This window comes from Columba livia, chromosome 2 (genome assembly GCF_036013475.1).
Source record: "Columba livia isolate bColLiv1 breed racing homer chromosome 2, bColLiv1.pat.W.v2, whole genome shotgun sequence".
NCBI lineage: Eukaryota > Metazoa > Chordata > Aves > Columbiformes > Columbidae > Columba > Columba livia.
Window position 1 is genome coordinate 75,182,287 of NC_088603.1, and position 14,737 is coordinate 75,197,023.

Here is a 14,737-nt window from a genome sequence, read left to right on the forward strand (position 1 = left end):
TGGTATGCACAGGTGCCTAAGCGACTCAGCTGGAGACTGAGGGCCAAGTTCTACTCTCAGGCATGGGTGTAAATCTACCATAACTCTCCTGATATCAGTTCACTGGCATCTTAGTGGCTTATAAATGTATAATGTGTAATTGCAGAAAATTGTATAGGCAGCAGAGACCAGAATTAGACACACTTTAATTTTGCTGTACAGCTTCATTCTCTTTGTCTCAGTTGTGGATCTCAACAATCAGGACTGTAGGTTTCCAAACTTTGGAGTTCTTAAAATTCACTAAAACCTATATGTGTTGCAGTACTTCACTCGCTCTTGTACAGACAGACAATGAGTTTTGCTATGCAGAATCAAATGGAGTAAACTGCACAAATCTACCTAGACAACAATTCTTATCACTGACAATCAGAAAAGACAAATCTAATGACTCGAGGCCTTACCTGAAGTAGATTTTGACATGAAAAACACTCTGCTCACTATTTCAATCTGTATAATACAATCAATATTGAAACCTATGAATATGAATACCACACAAGAAAAACAAAACAGAACAAGACTGCCATATGTTTTTATTTTAAGATACTTCCTTTTGTATTACCACATTTAGCAAACTGCAGCTAAATCCTGTGTTGTGGGTTGAACCCAGCCAGCAGCCAAGTGCCCACACAGACAATTGCTTTCTTCCCTCCACCCCTGGAGGGATGGGGGAGAGAAAAGGAAGAGCAAACGGGGAAAAAAAGTTAGTTGAGATAAAGGCAGTTTCATAGGTAGAAGAAAGAGGAAAAAAAAACAAGCAGTGCAAAACCAATCACTCAGCAACTCACACAAGCAGCCAATGCCCAGCCAGTCTCTGACCAACAAACACCTCTGAAGCAGGAAAGAAAAAAATCACCCTTTTTTCCTCTACCTCAGTTTCTATTATTGACATGATGTTATAGAACCACAGAATCATTTCAGTTGGAATATGGCATAGACTATCCCTTTGGCCAATTCAGGTCAGTTGTCCTGGCTGTGTCCCCTCCCAGCTTCTTGTCCACCCCCAACTTAATTGCTGAGGACAGGTACAGAGTGGGAAAAGAGAGAGCCTCAATGCTGTTTGGGCACTGTTCCGCAACATTAGCGTTACTGTTCCAAAACATTAGCGTTATCAATGCTGGGTTAGCCAGAAATCCAAAAGACCACCATACAGGCTGCCATGAAGAAAGTAACTCTATCCAAGACACACTCAGTGCACCTCAGTACAGGTAAGAGATGATTGCATCAATATATTCTGAAAATATTATTTGGAGGACATAGTATTTTAGAGACACTTTCATTCATTATGAAATTCTGGATTGAGAAAGCCTTTCCCCTCAGTGGTCATCTTTCTATTGTTTAGTAAGATAATTTCCCACTCGTCAGGCTGAGGGCTGTAGAACTGGAAGGATGAGAGATTGTAGACCTGGACCAGTTTTCCTCCAAGACCAGACATCTTATGGTCTTGAAGGAGTGTGATTTTTCAGGCACATGTCAAACACCAGAGCTTTAGGGAAGAGTTTTCTTTGAAATGTTTCCCAGTGATACTAAAAAAATACATCCCACCTTCTACGTCTGTTATTATTTTTAGAATGGCAAGGCAGACAAATGTATGTAGGTGACATTTAAGTTCCTGGTGGTGGTACATTATACCTCATGATGATTATAGTTAATGTATGAAATACAACAGGCAAGAGACAAGACATGTGGCAAGATATTCAAAAGTATTGAGTACCTAAGGCATCTTTCAAATCAGGATTCAAAAAGCCAGACCAATTAAATGCTTTGAATAACTTTATTGATACCACACTATATGGTTCAGGAAACTATTATAGTTAAACAGGACTATTATAACAAAAATTACTTCGAAGCTATAGTTCATTGTTGTAAATTTGTCAAGCTTTGGAAAACCACACACACTCATGGCACACAACGTGTCAGACCACATGTCTACACATGACACTTGCAGCAGTAGAGAAAAAAGGCAAGAAAACAATACTCAGCTTTCCCCAGAGACAACACACAAGCATGGCACAGCTGAGGACAAAGGAGGTGCAGCCAACTTTTTGTGGTCAGGCAACACATCACTGCGGGGCTTTTCAATTCCCCCTGAAACCTGCCCTGGCTTTGTCAGACAGACAGGTGGCATCATTGTGAAGGTGTCCGTGGTTTGGACTTGCATAGCAGGGAAATGGGACTGCTCTGGTGCTCTTAGGCACCCCTTACGATACAACACTGATGAGCCTGCACTCTCTTGAGAGGTACAGCATCATCCTGCAAAGGTTCACTTCCAAATCACAGCCAGGCAAAGACTGTAAACACCCAGGGCCCACCAGAGAGAAGCAGGACTTCTCTCACCTGTGCTGAATGGGAAAATGAGCTCCCTCTGCCCAGGGATACCTTGTATGTCTTTTATGTCTCTACCCCAGTAGGAAGGGCTCTTGTCGCTTCAGAGGTCCTTCCCAAAGGGGATGGTTGGAGAGGGTACCTGAGGAGAAGAGTAAGGGACAAGTGCAGCTACATATCTCTATGCCCAGCTTCTGTGTAGAGCTGCATTCCGGACATTAACATGACCTGTGGGTTTCACTGCTATCATGGCAGCCAAGAGCCTCCCCTCATGGTGGTTTGAAAGCACTGGAGATGGGGTTGCTGGAGACATGTAATATAAAAGCAGGGGGTTAAGCACTGAGCTGTTTCTGGCTTGGGACCTGTTGGCTGAGGAGGAAGGTCTGCAACACCTTTTGGAGGTTGGCCCCATGACCAGCCTTGCCATATAGCTGAAAAGGGAAGGCATCTTTTTAGACTTCTTATTTACACAGCATTTAACCACCTGTTTAGACAACACTATGCCAATGAGAGTTTTCGTGGCTAAAGAATGAAATAAGATAAATTAGCATTGTTCTCTTGTTTGAGAAGAGCTCTAAAGAGGAAAGGCCCACTGTATTTTTTCCAGTAGTCTTGCCGAAGTAGCTTGGTGTTTTTTCTTGGGATCAAGATTATGGATATCAGGAAATGCTGGTGACACTAAATAGCAACATGTTGTTTATGCCCTACTCCTTTCTACCATAGTATTGTTCTCCCTTTGGGAAGAAAGAAATAGAACAAACTCTACCGTTAGGGGGAACAACATCGGCCAAAGAAGAGAATGTTCTTGCTTGGATTGTGTTTGATCAAGAAGAGGAATGGGTGGTCAGCTCTGAACTCATAAGGAATGCTGCTGCATGACCCAGCTACAACTAACCACCCTGTAGCAGCAGCTGCCTCAGTGCCTTCTTCATTAACTTCCAGAAAGGACTTGTGAATGGCCTCAGAAAGAAACAGCTCAGGATTTCTTGACAGCCCAGAGAAATCAGCATGTTCAACATTGAAGGCATCCCTCATCCCCAGAGCTTCCAGTACTGGTCTGAGCTCATAGCTTCCCTCCAGTCTGAACTGGGGCAAGTATATTGTGATTTCTTGCAGATACGTGTTCTCCATGTTGGTCCACTCTGCTAATTTCTCATAGGTGACAGCAGTCTCTAGCTGCAAGTAGAAAACACGGGGTATAATGGTCATGAGAAACCAGATCAAAATGCTGACAGAAACACTTGCCATTAAGGAAAAGCCTGGTTTTCGTGACAAAGAGCCTGTGCCCTACAGCTACTGAGTATGAAATGAGGCAAATCCAGAGCCAGCCTTCTCTTCTCAGAGGGATCCTTTTCCTTTGTTCAGATTTTCACTAGACACCAATACAGCGTTGTGTCTTCATACTTTTGCAAGGGAAAAATAAGTTTCCTTCTCTAGTGCTACATTTTGTCCACTGAAATAGTCATTAACTCCCTTGGAAAGGCTATGATGTATTGCTTTTGAGCAGGTTTTCTGTCTTTCTCTGCTCTTCTGAAGCAATATATATGACCATGAATCTCTTTAATCTTTATACAGGCAACAGTATTTCACCTATGGAAAGCAAGATAAAACTCATAACAATAAAAGATACAAGCTTGGCCTACATGGCTGGGAAGCATCTTGTTCAAGTACTGGATGAACAGGTAGTATCTCCTCCCAGTAGCAGAGACAGGAGTGTTACCTGTTCAAGGCCAGTCGACTCATCACAGATGTTTTCTGGCAGAAGAATGAACATGCTGAACTCTTTTCCAGTGTACGGGAGCTCCAGCACTGTCATTTGGTCTTCTTGTCTCCTGGCTAATTTATATTCTCCTGTCTGATGCATCATCAGTACATTCCTGTGCTCTCTCTAAAATACAGCAAGTCAATCAATAGACAGAAAAAAAAAAAAAAAAGAAGGGTGGGGGGCAAGATAAAGCAAATCATAAATGCCACAGGATCAACCTGCTTGAAATTACTTGCTCCTTTTCCATGAATGCTCCTCAAGATACTACATATTTTTGCTGAGGGCATTGGCAGAGGCTCAAGCTCTGTGCAAGCCATCACAGTCGCTCTAAGAGCTTCTTGTGGTCTGCACTGTAGTTTCTGCTGCTTCTCTAACTCTTTGCTAAGGGATGCTGCCAGTTTCCACTATAATCCCCGGGAAAGGCTGATGTGTCCTCAGCAAAGTCTCCTCTATAACTTAGCCTCTCCAAGGAGGTAACAAAGCTTGCCTTCACATGACCTCTGTCACAGAGGCACTTGGGAAGAGGATGCTGTTCTCCCACTTCACAGGGTAAAGGCTCTTGGCTTGGACAAACTTGGCTCCACACCTGAGCTGGGCAGAGACTTGCCCTGCAGACAGCAGAGCACAGTCTACCAGGACTTTCCCTGTTTTCCCTTGCTCCCAACAGTCCTTGTTCAACTGTACCTTGTTCAGCCTGAAAGGCATTTTCCTGGTGTTTTTCTCCTTAAATTTTGTAGCCCATTGTCCTTTGAAGTGGATAGCGTTGACCAGAGCTAGTGTCGTTGTGCAATTGATAGAGCCAGGAGGGAACATGTCTTTAATTTTCCCTTTAAAAAACAAACAAATGTGAGTTATGCTTTCATTTTGACCATTGACTGAGGATGACATGGACTGAGGTCTATTTGTGGCGAAAATTGATCTGCAGAGTCAAAGGTCCCAGAAGCTCATGGCCACCTTATGCCTTGAGCTGCTTTTACAGTAGCCACAAGCAAAATGAATCACTCCAAAATAGTACTTCTGAACGCTGCTACGCTCAGGAAGAAACTCAGACACCAGCTATTGACATCTCACGTGGTCATGATACCCACTCTCCAGGCAACCAAGTGCTGGCCTCGTCCTTACCACCAGTTTGTTTTTTCACCCAGGAATTAATCTTCCTTCTGGACTTTTCAGGAGCGTTAAAGAAGTTCACTGCTTTCAGCTCCACTTGGTACAGGGCCCTTGTGGAGTCCAAGTATTGCTGCAAAACAGGGAAGAGAGGTGGCTCTCATGATGGTAATTGAAGAACTAGTTGACCACGGGGCAAAATAGGAGGCCAAGAAATGGATGTCAACCTGCAGATCAGAGTTCTCTGTGGGAATTAGTTCCAAAACGTCCTTCATGTGCTCTGTGACTCTTCAGGACAGACTTCCTGGGCACAGGGAGGAGCCAAACAACTGGTCTCTGGGACACCTTTCATGCCAGAGGGTCCCAGATCCACTGTCTTTTAGTCCTGCTTTTCTTGATGAGAGGGTGTTTTGCTTTTTCACCATGACAACAATTTTAGCAACATAGCTGTTGGGGAGGGCAGAGCGCAACCCTGCCAGCCTGGCCATAACCCACAGTCCCTGCTTGCCTGCCCTTGTGGAGCAGCCTCCCCGCTGCTGCTCCCTGACCCTGGCTGCAGGCTGGCCCTCACCTCTCATCCCACTGTGTGTGGAGCACCATTCCCTTCAGAGAGCCAGTAAATGAAAAATAACATCCAAGGACTTCATTTTCCCCAATGTGCACAGCACAAACATGCACAAAGAGCACTTTGGAATCAGGCCATGAAAGTCAGGTCTCAGTACAGTGTGCAGAGAGAGAGAAAAATGGGGTGGACTCTTTCCCCAGGATCTCAGTTTGGGCAAACTGGACTTCTTCCTTTGTCCGGAACAATGATTTCTGTGGAAATGTTCTGCACTACACTACATCTCAGTGATGTAAATCTGCCATAGCATTTTAAAATATGTAGACAAAGGGTGATGATTCCACCAATATCAAAGCATGAAGAAACATTATTTTGGCAAAAATTGCTATCCAGTTTTTCAAAAGTATTTTTGTCTGCTCCACAGGAAATGTAGGCATTTCCCCTTGACTTTTTACAAACACCTGCTTTATCTCATGTCACTCTCTTTATGCCCTGCTTACTCTGAGTTTCATCCATCTGTGAGAGCTTGCTTTTCTGTCACAGCATCAGCAACACAGACACATGCAATTTTATGTCCTTAGCAGAGGTCCAAAGTGTTGTACAGAAGTTTTTCAACACCACAAACCACATAAACAGTAGTCACTTACCTGAAGGAACTGAAAAGTTAATTCTCCAAAGAGCCTATTGGCAATGCTGAGGGAACATGAGGAACCAGATTTGCTGAGGGCAGACAGAAGCTCCTGGAACTGAGAATGGGCTCCTCCGGCTTCTTCACACTGCAAGCAGCAGGGGAAAGTTTCCTGTAGCAAGATACTTTCCCCTGGAGCTCCTCCTGTGTGCCCTCAGGCTGAAAACGTAGTCATTCTCCCCAAGTGGACTTGTGGGGACAACGGGCAGGCAAAGACCCACAAACACATGCCTGGGCTTCCTAACTCTCCGAAGTCACCCACTTGTCTCTCTCCCTTCCTGTAATTTCCACTTTGAAAAAGGATCATCCTGTTTAAATCTGGCAACACTTTATGCAGCAAAGCAATGGGATGCCCTCTGCCCATGCACACAGGTTCCACAGTTTGATGAGAACAGGGCTGAACTCTGCTCTTACTGTGCTTTTGGATTAAGTGATGCCATTTAGCAGGCAAGCGTGCCTTGCCATGCTTTTCTTCATGCTACAGTTCAATGTTAGCACACAGTTCAGATACTATCTCACCTTTCCAGTAGTGCCCTTGGTTCCTGGACTTGCTGTGCTCAGCACCTCATGAATATGAAGCACCTGCAATATAAATGCAATATAAATCTATGTAAATAGATTAGCAAAGACACAAAGAACACATTGAGGTTGCAATGCAGCCTTATGGGCACTGCAAATTAGATGAACATGTTTGGAAAGGAGAGCTTTGAGACCACTACCTGTCACCTCTTTCAGATGACTGAAGAATGTGACCCAGACTGCTAGAAGGCTCCTGCCTCTTTTCCATTTCCAAATGTAAACCTCTAATAGCAGTTCACAAGAGAAGGAGAAGAAACTCACCTTTTTCATCTCTTCAGCTGTGTTGCCTCTGGCGCCCAGCTGGACCATGCTCAGGGAAACTGAGATGCTCAGTGGAGAGAAGACGATATTTTCATTTCTTTTCACTTTGCTCAGCTCTTTGAAGAAGTCCAGGCAGAAGCTGGCATTTGCTGCACTGAGGGAGCACATCATAGGGTGGCCAAGTCCTACAACAGGACAGCTATGTAATCCATCTCATAAACATTGCCATGGTCAGAGGAGAAAGTGTGGAGAGAGCTGGAAAAACAGAGCCTTTCTCATGAAACTCAGCACCCCAAGGACTCGCTACCTCCATGGAGTGGGTTTCAGACCACACTTATCACTTCATAGAAAAGTGCACCCCATACTCTGACATGAACAACCACCTCTGGGCAAATGACCCCTTTGGGCACACCCTTGCTCTCCCCCCATCTGCTCCCACTAACTCCTTGCTCACATTCATGCCCTTTTCTTGCAAGAACTGCTGCATGGTTTAGGAGCAGTGGTCAACCTCCAGACACCACGCTTCCCTGAAGTATATTGTATACTGTATAAAACATGAAGCACATTCTATGGAAAACAGCAACAACAACAAAAACTACACAAAACAACAACAACAGAGAGACGAGCAAATTGGATTGCCAAGTCATATCCAGATAACAGCTTGGAAAGGCCTTCTTCTGCCTCCTGAATTTGAGGCAGTAAGTTCATACACATCCCAGCACTTCTAAGACAACTGCCTTGCCATTTATCTCCTTTTGCATTTTAAGGGAATTACCCAACTCCCTCCTTTTGTTGCGCAAGCTTGTTCACTCAAGCTTGTTTGGCTACATACTTCCTGGGACTACTGCCATATCCACAAAAGGCGAAAGTCAGCCTTGTAGGCAAAAACACTGCAGCCTGACTTTGTGCATGGCTGCAAAACATTTTGCTGCCATCCAGCTTCTGTTTCCAGTCCAGTCGCTACCCTGAGGAAAGAGAGGGCTGAAAAAGTTACCTTTTCTTGAGAAGAGCTGACTCTGGTAGCTTCTTCACTAATGGAGGGTGGTGCCCTGCCCTGTCTTAAATCAAAACAGGCCGCTGTGTAGTCTGGCTCCCTGTTCACTTTATTTCTGAACAAGGAGTGTGCTCAAGGAAATCAAGAGCCAACAGACAGATCAACAGGAAAACAGCTTTTCATGTCCTGCAGCAAAGCAAGTGACACGATACAGTCTCTTCTGGCTTTTTCTTTCTAAAAGAAGTGGTGAAAGAAGGAAATATGTTTTTTTCCCCTCCCAGAGAGGAGGCACCCTGTTGATGCTGCTGCATCTCATTAGCATGCTCTGACGGATCATCTGAAAGATATGACAAGCATCTGCAGAAACCATACAGTAACTGCAAGACAGAAAAAGAAAGAAATCAAAAACCAGGAGTCTGATAGGCAGTGTTCAGAGAAGCACCTCTCCCTGAAGTACTTAGTTGTGTCTGATAAACCCTATCTTGTGGGGAGCCCCAGCAGTCCTGCAGCAGATGATAGAGCTGGGCCTATAACAACAACACGTGATTTCTTCTTTAACCCAGGCCTTCCCAGAGAGGTGCAATGATCCCAACTCTGCACCAGCAGCTTCTCTGCCTGAGGGCCATGCTGAGCTGGGGCTGCCTCATCTTGGCTGCTGTATCTGTCTCAGGGACCTCAGCATGTTTTCCTTCCTGTGTCAGCAAGAGCCAAAGAGCAGAGGTAGCACACAGTGGTCTTCAGCAGCACATCCCAACCTGAGTTTTGAGCATCTCCTGGACTGCAGGTCAGGAGTTGGTAAACCTAACCAGGTGCTACAGGACCTGGTCCAAAGGGCAGAATGAGCCCCAGTTGCACAGCTTTGGGAACTGATCCTGGAACCAGAATACTCCCATATGGCAACAATTTTAGGTAATAGGATTTTCCAATGATGTCATGCAGGAAAAGGGCAAGAGGAGGTGAAGTGAGGGCACCACCAGTCCCACTTAGGAGAGCTCAGTGTGGCCAGCACTGCTGGTCATCTGCAACGAAAAGAATGGAGCTCGGACAGCTCCTTCATTCATCCTGGTGCTCCTTGCCTCTCCGAGGCTGAAGGTAGATTTTCCCCACAACACTAAAAGCAGTTAGACATGGCAATCAGAGGACTTTCAGCTGTGGTGCTAAGCTCTGAATATTTGCTGCTGTACTTCACCTACGGACATGGTTTCCTAACCCCTAGGTCTAGCCCACATCTTTCGGCAGAACCCCTGTTGGGAGCTCAAGGCACCAGTGGTTTTGCCTTTAGGCTTGATGTGGTTGTGGGGCTCATGCAGCTTTTGTTGGGCTCTGCGGTCATTGTCAGTTTGTTTCTCTGGATGCCTTGCAGAAAACAAGAAAAAAGACAGCAAAGTCGAGTCATTCATGCCTAGTGACACAAGAGATACACCAAAACCACCTGGATATGTCTTCCAGGATCCTTCATATTCATCATCATTTGTGAACACAGAAATTTGCACCATGCTGCCCAAGCACTTACTTGTCTTTTGACTGTGGAGGTTGTTCTGCTTCAAAAGCAGCAGTCAGCATTCTCACAGTGTTTGCCCATGGTGTCTCAAGGCTGGTTGTGTGCTGAGCACCGCATTTATTTTAGGCCAACAGGCACTCTGCTGCTCACTGTTCCAGGTATTTCTCACAGAAGACCAGCAGCTGACTCAATTGAGCAAAATACAGCTAAGCCTCTGTATAGATATCACACAATGATGGCACTAATATCATCTAAAAATATTATTTGGGGAACTTTCCCCTATTATTAAACTCTGGATTGAGACAGCCGTTCCACTCAGTGGTCGCCCCTCTACCGTTTAGCAAGATAATTTCTCACTCAGCAGGTGGAGGGCTGTGGAGAAGGCAGGACTGGTCATTGCTGGCCCATGTTTGGGACTGCTTTGTGCTGGCAGATTACAGGGGACAGAAGTGACAGGCAGCAGAGCAGGGTGTGATGAGGGTCACTTAGAAAAGAAGATGTCAGGGGTGTGAGCAGAGGCAGAGCTCAGGCTGGTGCTCTGAGGCTGCAGGCAGCAATGAGCACCATGCCGAATGCCAGCCGCATTGCAGGGTGTCGCAGAAAACAAGAAGACATCCATCGGGGTGTGCAACAGAGGTCCTTCAGTAGCGCTTTTCCAGCCTGTTTAAAACTGTCAGTGAGTGCATGGAAAAGCTGGACACTGCTTCCAAACTGTACCGGTCAAGTGAGGGAGTAACGCAAAACAATCTCAGAGCTGTGTAGATGGCGGTGCTCTCATACAAAAGCTGTGAAGAGCTGTGTAGATGGCAGTGCTCTCATACAAAAGCTGTGACATACCACCCAATAAATAAGAACACATACTTTCATGCCTGAGGATTCAGATGATAAAGCTGCATGGCAGCACCCTCTGGAGAGTTTAAAGAAAGCTCGGAACTGAAGTACTTTATTTACTATTTTATTTTCTAGGCAGATATTAAGCAAGTGAAGTAAGATTTATGCTATCAGAAAGACATATTGTTAGGATAACAGTAATAACCCACATATAGATACTTATTTTCTGTAAAAGTGCTACAGGATTAAAACAAGAACAGTCCTGGCAGCAGGGACTGGCAACCAGAACTCACCTGCTAGGTGTTCTAGTTATTGAACTGCAAAGCTGCCAGGTACCCAAGTTCTCTTCTTGTGTCATCAAGTTGCAGTAATTTGAGTAAGAATAGAATTTTGAAAGGAAGCTGGATAGTTTTCCACACAGAACATGCTAAAACCTATTGCCTGATAGTGCCTGGTGCATTCTCGTGGGACATGCAGGTTTTAATACTAGTGAGGGTATAGAATATACTGAAGACAGGTCATTCACTTTCTGAGCTATGTGAGTTTCTCCACTACAGAAATTATGTATCTTTTTCACTTTAAAAAGTGAAGTATTGTATTGTATTAATAAAACATAACTGAATAAAAGTTAACCTATTTATATTGACAAAAATCAATGTAATAAATGTAATAAATTATATACCATTTATATTATATAATATATCATGCCATGGCTCTACTTTGAATTTTAGTCATATTATTCTGCTTATAATACCCCACGCAGGTCTTAGCCAGAAGGTGCTAACTAGTAGCTCTGCCATCCAGCTGCCCTTCAGTCAGATTGCCTATTTCCTCCCTTGCTGCTCTGTTCAAGAGAAACAAGTGCTGGTATTATCTGAATATAGACGCTACTATACATCTACCTTGCCAAGCTGACTCTGCTGGGCTAATGGAATAAAATATGGTGCGAGGGCGAAAAATCATGGACTCCACACAATCCAATATGAATTCAAGCAAAGCCATTTATTACAGAAACAAACCTCCTTATATATGCAGTTATTTCCTGATCACGGGTCCACGATCCAAGCATGCATTAGCTGATTGGGTATTGTCCATGTCCAGGAGCTGTCCATGCGTCCATGTCTCACTGCTAATAGGTCTGTTTATTTATGTCTTGTTGAGGCCCTGTTATTGTAGAACTGCCTCACTACCACAGCAGGTCCTGTTTTCAGCTTTCCGAGGTGGCCTTGAAATTCCTTTGGGCCTGGCTAGTTCAGTAACAAATCTCCACCTAATAGAAACCCATCTGCACATTAACTTCAAGAAAATCCCTCAAATCTCCCACAACATGGTATAACATGGAAGTAAAAAAAAAAAAAAAAGAAGTGAATTCGAAGTATTATTTCTGGGTGATTTTCTGAAACTATTCAAGAAAGTGAGTTGGCATTTCCATATGTGTGTTAGAAGTGTGGGACAGATGGTCCATGACAAACGTGATGGAAAGTTGATGAATACTAGAAGAGAGACTGGAAACTAGAAGATTTACAATGCATCAGACAGAAAAGTGATACAATTTTTTGTGGGGTAGAGGAAATAAGAATATTTGTAAGATATCAATCACGGGATTGTTTCTAAACATCATTTGCTTACTGTTAGTATTTTTAGTAATGATACTGCTGTATTCAGCCCTAAGATCAGAAGGAATTACTATCTTTATCTGGATTTCTAACTAAAATAGATTCGTTTATAGCAAGCCCTAACACCAAGGCCAAAAGCAAAAATGATTGAGCACCATACTCTGGAAAGTCCACAGAACAATTTAGGAAATAACAGGTCAAATAAATCCTGCAAAGTGGCCTCTCTTGAAGTGTGCCAGTTGAACCTTTTCTGGTTTATTTTTCAGCCTTTGGGGTAAAGTTTTCCCCAAGAGTCAAATTAATGTTGAAGATTTATACAGCAGTACCTCTGGGGCTCTTGACTCCCCTGGAAATGGAAGAATGGCATCTTTATTAGATTTGAAATACATGTTGAATTGGTTTCTAAAATAAAGTTTAATTCTCTTTGAAGATAAGTGAATAACACAAACAGTTGTGTGCAGGGTAGGCATTTCACTTCGCTGCTCATAAGGTACTGACAGATTTTGGGACTTTAAGGGCCAGATTATGGCCCTTCCCTCGGCTGATACCAGGGAAATACTGAGTACCTAATTCAGTGAGACAATGAGCACCATGTGACAGGGCATCCACAGCTGCTCATGAATCCTCTAAGAAAGGCTGTGGCCACACAACTTGGAGAAGAAAGCTGAAACACTGTGCAACCCGGACACACCGTGTCAAGTTTCAACAGGAGCAGCAGAGACTTGCTGTGCAAATCCCTGCTGCCAGTGCTTGGCTTGCCCTAAGGGGAAACTGTGTGCAAAGTTAGCTCAGACTGAACATAAATATTAAAAGTGAGGCTGTGAAAGCAGAACTTTCAACACTGATCATGTTTCTAAATGTAGTCTCAGGCCATGAGCACTGAAAAGAAGTATTTCTTCATCTTGTAGTTTACAAGCTATGTATTTGGCCAGTAACTATTGTTCTATTCACAGCTGAGTTCTTCCTGCTTCCAGTTCCAGACAGGAGTTGGAAAACACAGCAAATCCTACACATTTTGGTTAGTATAACATGGGATATTAAAGTAAGCAGAATTTGAGATTTTAAAATGTACATGTATGTCTTAGCTCTAAGACACAATACCTGATAACTCTTCTGTTTTTTACCAAATCAGATATTTTGTGATACAATGAGTTTATTATAAACTAGTTCGACCAGCTGTAAATCAGTTACCCACCAAAGGTGAGTGGGATTAGCTAAATTCAGCTAACCAGTGTGCAAGACACAGAACCACAGAACGGGATTTGTGTTGAGGGGGACCTTTGAAGATCTCCAACTCCAGGGGCTCAGGGCAGAGCAGCAAACGTATCTGAACCTTGCCATTTGCAAAGGGGGTGGCTGCTCCCCTGGCAAGCTGTGGGGAGGGAAGAGGCTTTGGACCTTGTTTGCACACATGGGGATTAGTGCAGGAAGGCACTCCCTTCAGTACAGTTTGCACTGCAGGGAAAAAAAAATGTAAAAAAGAAATATGTTGCATAGACATTTGGGTTTTTCCTTCATAACATTACCCGAAATGTACCAGAAATAACCCAGCAGCATCTCTTCACCCCACAGGGCTCACCACACATCGTCACGGTTCATACACTCTGGCAGCACAGGAACGGCCCTGTTTAGCTGGTGCTAAACAGAGGGTTTTACTGCAAACCTCCTCCTCTGTTTCTTTCACTTTCAGGAATAAACTCCTGCATTCTTTACTGGTAGCAAACGCAGATCCATCCCCATGCTAACCCACAGTGCCATCGGAAACTGCTGCTATAACTCAAGAGTATCATAAAAGGATATGCTGGGGGTTGAGGACTGTGTCCGCATTTCTGAGAAATGATGGAAATAAAGGGAAGTGTTGTGTTGTTTTGTTTTGTTTTTTTCCCTGTGGCATTCACCACTTCATCACAAGAATCCCTGTCCCCACATTTTCAGAAACATTGTTGATTTTTGAGGTTGCATTTCTCAGAACTTCCCCAGGAAATGTGAACACTGTACAATGACAGCTTTAGATAACAGAAACATTTTCTAGCAGGCAAACTGGGCTGCCAGCTTCCAGAAGGGAACCACAGACACAGCCTGGAGAACTGCTGCTGCAGCTGTACTGCACCTTCGGATTAGACAGTCAAGAGTAGTTTGCCAGTTTGACTCTTTTATTGTGCTGCTCCTGTCTGTTCTTGCTCAGTTATCATTCACTCTTATTTCCTAGACTTTCTTGTCCAAAGCGCCCCAGGAAACTTATGGTGTGTAAGCTATGGTAATCATGAATGCACAACATGAAGGTGCTTTGCATCCAGTTATATGGCAAGTGGCTAATGTATGTTTTCCTTTTCATGGGTCATAAAGCACGTTGCAAATGTTAATTTGTTAAACCTCATGCAGAATCCCTCTGAGGAAGATGTTGCTTATGTTAAACCAGCAAACTAGTAGTAATGTCTCCCTATCAGTCAGTGGCAAGTTTTATTTTTCTCC

At 43.9% G+C, this 14,737-nt stretch overlaps 1 protein-coding gene across 1 annotated transcript; it reads right to left on the reverse strand.

The window, feature by feature from the left end:
- Window positions 1-365: 365 nt before the first annotated feature.
- Window positions 366-8,573, reverse strand: LOC102095787 (leukocyte elastase inhibitor). Its single transcript, XM_005509749.3, has 8 exons — window positions 8,318-8,573; window positions 7,324-7,508; window positions 7,003-7,065; window positions 6,443-6,571; window positions 5,249-5,366; window positions 4,811-4,953; window positions 4,082-4,249; window positions 366-3,537 (listed from the first exon to the last, which is right to left on the reverse strand). The coding sequence occupies exons 2-8, from the start codon at window positions 7,492-7,494 to the stop codon at window positions 3,130-3,132; spliced, it is 1,200 nt and encodes a 399-aa protein (XP_005509806.3). The 5' UTR covers window positions 7,495-7,508; window positions 8,318-8,573; the 3' UTR covers window positions 366-3,129.
- Between the last annotated feature and the right edge of the window lie 6,164 nt (window positions 8,574-14,737).

Bases quoted from the DNA above. Each gene is read 5' to 3' on its own strand.
- LOC102095787 (XM_005509749.3), bottom strand. From the start codon at position 7,494: ATGATGTGCTCCCTCAGTGCAGCAAATGCCAGCTTCTGCCTGGACTTC. The intron at 4,954-5,248 runs GTAAGGACGAGG...TGTTTTTTAAAG, and splicing joins GGTGAAAAAACAAACTGGTG to GGAAAATTAAAGACATGTTC. The intron at 4,250-4,810 runs GTACAGTTGAAC...GCTGTATTTTAG, and splicing joins TGCCTTTCAGGCTGAACAAG to AGAGAGCACAGGAATGTACT.